Here is a 5,327-nt window from a genome sequence, read left to right as displayed (position 1 = left end):
GCTCAGCCCAACTCTTTTGTGTACCGTATACGCTCACTGGGATGAATTGGAAAGAAACAATCTCCTTTCAGCATCGTGAACGTGAACTTTTTACACTGATAAAAGAATTGTTTCATTTCATTTGAACTTCATTATCTAATAATTCAAATTGCCTTTTAACCAAATTCAAATGTATTGGTTGCTACCTCATTTTTTATTGCGACTTTTTTAAACTTACTTGGCATGTCATAATTTGCTATTAGATGACTAAGCAGAGCTTGATACCTAATAAGTATCAAATTGATGCAGCCCGGGTGGAAATTGGGGGGGGGGGGGGGGGGATTGCAAACATCTTATCAGGCTGGTTTGAAATTCTATTTTCGGAGAATTAGACTACCAACTTTCACCATTAACTAAATGAGAAGGAGAGGCAAGTGAAGCGGGCAGAAGCTCAGCCACAGGAATAAAATCTAAAGATGGCAAAACTTGGAGTTGGAAGACGATGTTTCTAAATCACAAATCAACCATTGATACTAAACCAGAAAACCGAAAAAAATTTTACGCCAGAAATCCGGATCCTGGAGGAAGTTCCTCCGGTCTCCAGGGCGTTGGAAGTCAAACACCCGAGCATACTGCAGACACAACCGCGGCTCCAGAAGCCAAATTGATAGCCTGACCTCGGGTGATCGCAGCCCGAGAAAATGACTCAAGTCGCGAGCAGTATACGTGCCAATGTTGCCCCTCTCCCATCAGCGCCCTAACCAGCGCCGAAACCCAGAAAAACGATTTCGCTGAAGAGCAGCAGAGCAGAATGCAAAGTTTTATGAAACGGTTGAAAACAGGCTCCAATAAAATAACTGGAAACTTCCAAAGAAGCCAGCAAAATACTCACTTCGGACCAGCTCCTGCACGAAGTTGAAGCCCGGAGAAACGAGAGACCTGACAGCGAGTACAGAGGTTCTCTTGGATGCGGCTAGATCACTTGGCGCTCGATAGCTCCAAGACTTACCGCAATCCAGATCTGTAAGAGTTGGCAAATAGAGCGGACGCACGAAATACTGCAACTGTACCAAAGACCCGCCGATGTCACCGATTAATTTGAAATTGGTCACAACATTGCTGTTGAAGTGCTCAGGATTTCTTTGAGGAGAAGGGACTGTTTTCGCATTTTTTGCGGAGCAATTTGCTTTTCCGAGCTCAATTTTCTAAAAAGTTTTGTCACAGGCAAAATTTTTATTAAAGAAAAAACAAGCCAAAATGGAATTGTAGAGCAGTTTTTGGAAGATTAAAAATTGCGCTTTTGGACGCTCGCAGAGTATGTTTTTTGTATATTGCTTAAAATAAAATTAAAAGCGGGACCTTTTGCCAAGTGTGGCAACCAGAATTCATGGGGGGAGGGGTGGCGTCGTTCGCGCATTGGAGTGTTTTTCTTGGTGGCTGGTACACAAATCAAAGTTATTAGAATTTGTGCGTAAACATGTGGTCGATAAGAATACCTATATTTATGTGCGTAATACAATTTTGGTCATTTTGAGAAAACGCACCTGGTTTTTGTTACTTATACGTTTGACAATGGTCTCGCTTGATTTTTACAAATTCTATCAATTTAGAATGACTACACATATTCAACTCTGTATCTGTTATTCTGCTTTTATTGTGCTTGTATCCGTATCTTTGCAGGACGAAGATAAAACGTGAGCAATGGGACAAATATATATTTCATTTTTAGTTTTAGTTGTATTTTTAGTTTTAGTTTTAGTTTTTCATTTTTAGTTTTAGTTTTAGTTTTTCATTTTTAGTTTTAGATGAAGCTATTTTTTTCGATACCCGGGGTCCTGGTTTTATAAGCCATCAAACCCCTTTTTTGGAAGCATTCAGTTTCCTTCCAATTTGTTTCAAATAATAAACAAGGATAGCGGGTTTTTGTGCGAGTAGCGCCGAAAATTCCGACCACAAAATAATTTATAAAAACAGTTTCATATTTTTTTCCAAATTATGTCATTTTTGTCCCCGGTGGATAAGATATTACCAAAATTAATTCTAAAATTTAATCAAATTCGATGGTATAAAAACTTTGAAAAAGAATAGAAAACCAAAAAAAATCAGAAAAAAAACTTTCTACTATGTTTTTGCAGAATTTTTCATTTGAGTTTCTATAAAATATTTTAAATTCCCAGGAAGGCGCTAATCATTCTCCTATTATTACTTGCTCGCACGCTTAATTCGTTCGAAATTGGGTTAAAAATTGAAAACATCAAACCAGTTTTTCTCAACACTGAGAGAATTTTTTGGAATTGAAATGATGTATCCCATGAGCCTTCTATGATTATTTGGGTAACTGATTTTGCGTGGAAACCAGAAAAAGCTAAAACAATAACGAAGACAAATTTCCTCCCGATGGTCGGAACAACAACGAAGGACGATAAGTAATGCCGTCTGATAAGGACTCGACTTTTCCAGTAATATTTGATTGGGAATTTTTCAGCTTCATTGAGGACTGGAATGAAAAAACACCAGCCATGGGCTACATGCATGACCACGTGGAGCCCCTGAAGTTCCTCTGTCTGAACTGTGGGGGAGGAGGGGAAGGGGAGGGGGGCAGAGTGGAACACTGCTGCGATGGATTCCTGGGAAAAGTGCCTCTGTGCTGCTCAAAAGACATGTACCAGATACAGGCTGCAACTAACATCTTGGCTGGTTAGCTGACATTACTATTGGCTCGGTATTAAGTTGAAGGAAGAATGGCGCAGAAGGATCAGAAGGAACACCAATTTCCAAAAAATCGCCTTGAAGACATTGGAACCGTTTGGCTACCATTTGAAACAAGACCCAAAATGTTTTTAGATTGATCACAATTCCCACAATCTCAAAAACAAGGTACTCCTTGCGTCTTAGGATTGAATCTATATAAATTTTGATACTTTTGTTCTTTCATCAGAGGCGCAGAAGATTCTAGAAGACTCGCAGACGCTGATGACGTGCCAGAATAACGACCAGTGTCCAGATGTAGCGTCCACAATTACCCAAGCATTCGACGAATTCATCGTTAAAGGCTCGTCTGCGTTTAGTAACGTTTTCAACAAAAAAAATTTCACAAAAATTAGTTATTTTCAAAACAATTTCTCTAAAATAATGTAGTGAATGCAAACAAAATAAAATTAATTCATTTTTTAAGAAGCAGTTTAAAAAACTTTAAAAATAGAATTTAAAATCAATAAAGATCAAATTGAATTAAACTCTCGAAAAATTGAAACAGGCAATTACGACTAAATGGGAATTTTGATTCCCATTGAAGCCTATTTTTTTCACGCGGCTACTTTTGAATGAGCCTATTTTCTCGGAAAACGGGCTAAATGAGCCCGGTTTTAGTGAAAAGAGACGAAGAACCTCAATTTTTTCCAAACTTTCTCTAATAATTACCTAAAGGTTTTTTTTGGCGAAGTCCGATTTGTACCAAGGTTCATTTGTACCAAAATGAAAAATCGGTCCCATTTGTACCGAAATTATTCAACTCAATTTCTGATTGGTCGAATGGTGAGCCAACGAATTATTACAATAATTTTCTACTGTTCAAACAAAAGAAAGCTAAACAGCAGAATAGTGACCAGCGCAGTCGCGCCAACGTGTTGCCAGCTTGCCAACAGAGGGTAGGAATCTAACGAAAATTATAGCCGGTTATTGCCGCGAAGTAGCGCGCCCACCGGCGACCTTAAGCCAAGAGCCTAAAGGTGTCGACTTAGTAGTCTTTGGCTAAAAAAAATATTTTTGGTACTAACGCGATTGATTTTTTATTTTGATACAAATGGGGCTGATTTATCATTTTGGTTCTTGCGAATACCCCTCTTTTGTTTGAAGAGGCTGAACGAGCCTAAATTTTACAGAAAAGAGCTAAATAAGCTCAATTTTTAAAATGTGTTCCCTTTCACTGGTTCTTTTTTTGTTTATACTTGAGCTACCTTCAGGCGACTACTGTTGTCCCATCATCAGTTCCTGCTGTGAGTTCAACGACTATTTCTTCGCCAACCTGGAGGCTCTCTCTTACTCCTTCGGGGGACCAGTCATCTTCGGTTTCATCGTAGCCGCACTTCTACTCACCATTGTGCTCATGTGCTGTTGCTGTTGTTGCTGTTGCTGCTGCAGGAAATCGACAGCAGGAGTCGGCTTCTCATCCGCGTGACCACTTCCGCGTGAACACTTCGGCTTCTCATCCGCGTGACCACTTCCGCGTGAACACTTTGGCTTCTCATCCGCGTGAAAACTTCAAAAAGCATTTGACGACAAAATGCCAATATTCTTGAGTTTCTTCTTTGCAAAGACTACCTATTTTTCAGAGTGTATAAAAAAAACTATTGATTTTTGTTGTAACACGCGTCGGGTTTACGAGCACCGACAGGACGTGATGGCGCGGTCATATAAATTTGCAGTTTGCAAGCAACTGAAGATAACCATCTATGAGCGCTTTGCATTAAATATTATTATTGGCTAGTTACCGTTAGTGTTTTTGAGTTTGTTAATGTGTTTTTTTATTTTACTGACTTGCTCAGTTAGCAGATGAGTGTATTTTGACATCGATTTCCAATTTTGTACCAACGATATCAATAAAAAGTTGAAACTCTATAATTTGATTAGATCAATCTCTAATCTAAAGAGAGAACAGGAAAATTATAATGAAAACTGTGCTGCTTTGGGTCGACCTAGTAAACTTTTTTCGTCCTGGAAATTTAGAAAAAAATTGTGAGACGTTGGCGCTAAATATAAATTTGAGAATAGCTGGGTGAAAATGAGCATCGTAACTAGTATCAAATGGAGATTGGACAGTGAAGGTGTCGTCGAAATCGACAAAAATCCTCCAAAAACTTTTCATTTTCCCTTCGAAAGAAACTTTTTAAAACCATTTGAATATCATATTGAATAACCCAGTTATCCAACAAAATATCAATTGAATCCCTCGCCAAATGATTTTAAGCAACCTTTTTTTTTCATTCAGTTACTCAAACATTGTGTCTCATAGTCAAACAATTTAGAGCCAGTGTATTAGACCCAAATCTCAGATAGAGGCATGCGTGTCGCTAAAACGGCTGCTACCCGCATCCAGTTCAAGCGTTAATGATCGATTATATTATGATTTTAGTGCCAGTCCGAAAACTGAAAAACTGAAAAAAAATCGATTTTCTTCAATTTATAATCGATTATAATCTCTCTCTTTGAAATCAAATTCTAATCAATTATAATACAATTTAATCAATTTTTTTTCGATCTACTTTTCGAAACAATTTTAATCGATTATTTTAATCTCAAATTCTAGTTTATTTGCTGTCCTCACAAATCAATTATACTCAATTACCATA

The 5,327-nt window shown here is 38.0% G+C and overlaps 1 protein-coding gene across 1 annotated transcript; it reads left to right on the top strand.

Moving 5' to 3' along the window:
* Positions 1-2,568: 2,568 nt before the first annotated feature.
* On the top strand, positions 2,569-4,564 carry LOC134856322 (uncharacterized). Its single transcript, XM_063872685.1, has 3 exons — positions 2,569-2,676; positions 2,918-3,031; positions 3,942-4,564. The coding sequence occupies exons 1-3, from the start codon at positions 2,640-2,642 to the stop codon at positions 4,154-4,156; spliced, it is 366 nt and encodes a 121-aa protein (XP_063728755.1). The 5' UTR covers positions 2,569-2,639; the 3' UTR covers positions 4,157-4,564.
* Positions 4,565-5,327: the final 763 nt, after the last annotated feature.

This window comes from Symsagittifera roscoffensis, unplaced genomic scaffold (assembly GCF_963678635.1).
Source record: "Symsagittifera roscoffensis unplaced genomic scaffold, txSymRosc1.1 SCAFFOLD_1007, whole genome shotgun sequence".
NCBI classification, from domain to species: Eukaryota; Metazoa; Xenacoelomorpha; order Acoela; family Convolutidae; genus Symsagittifera; species Symsagittifera roscoffensis.
Note: the sequence above shows the minus strand (reverse complement) of the source record. Positions and strands in the feature narration are given on the sequence as shown.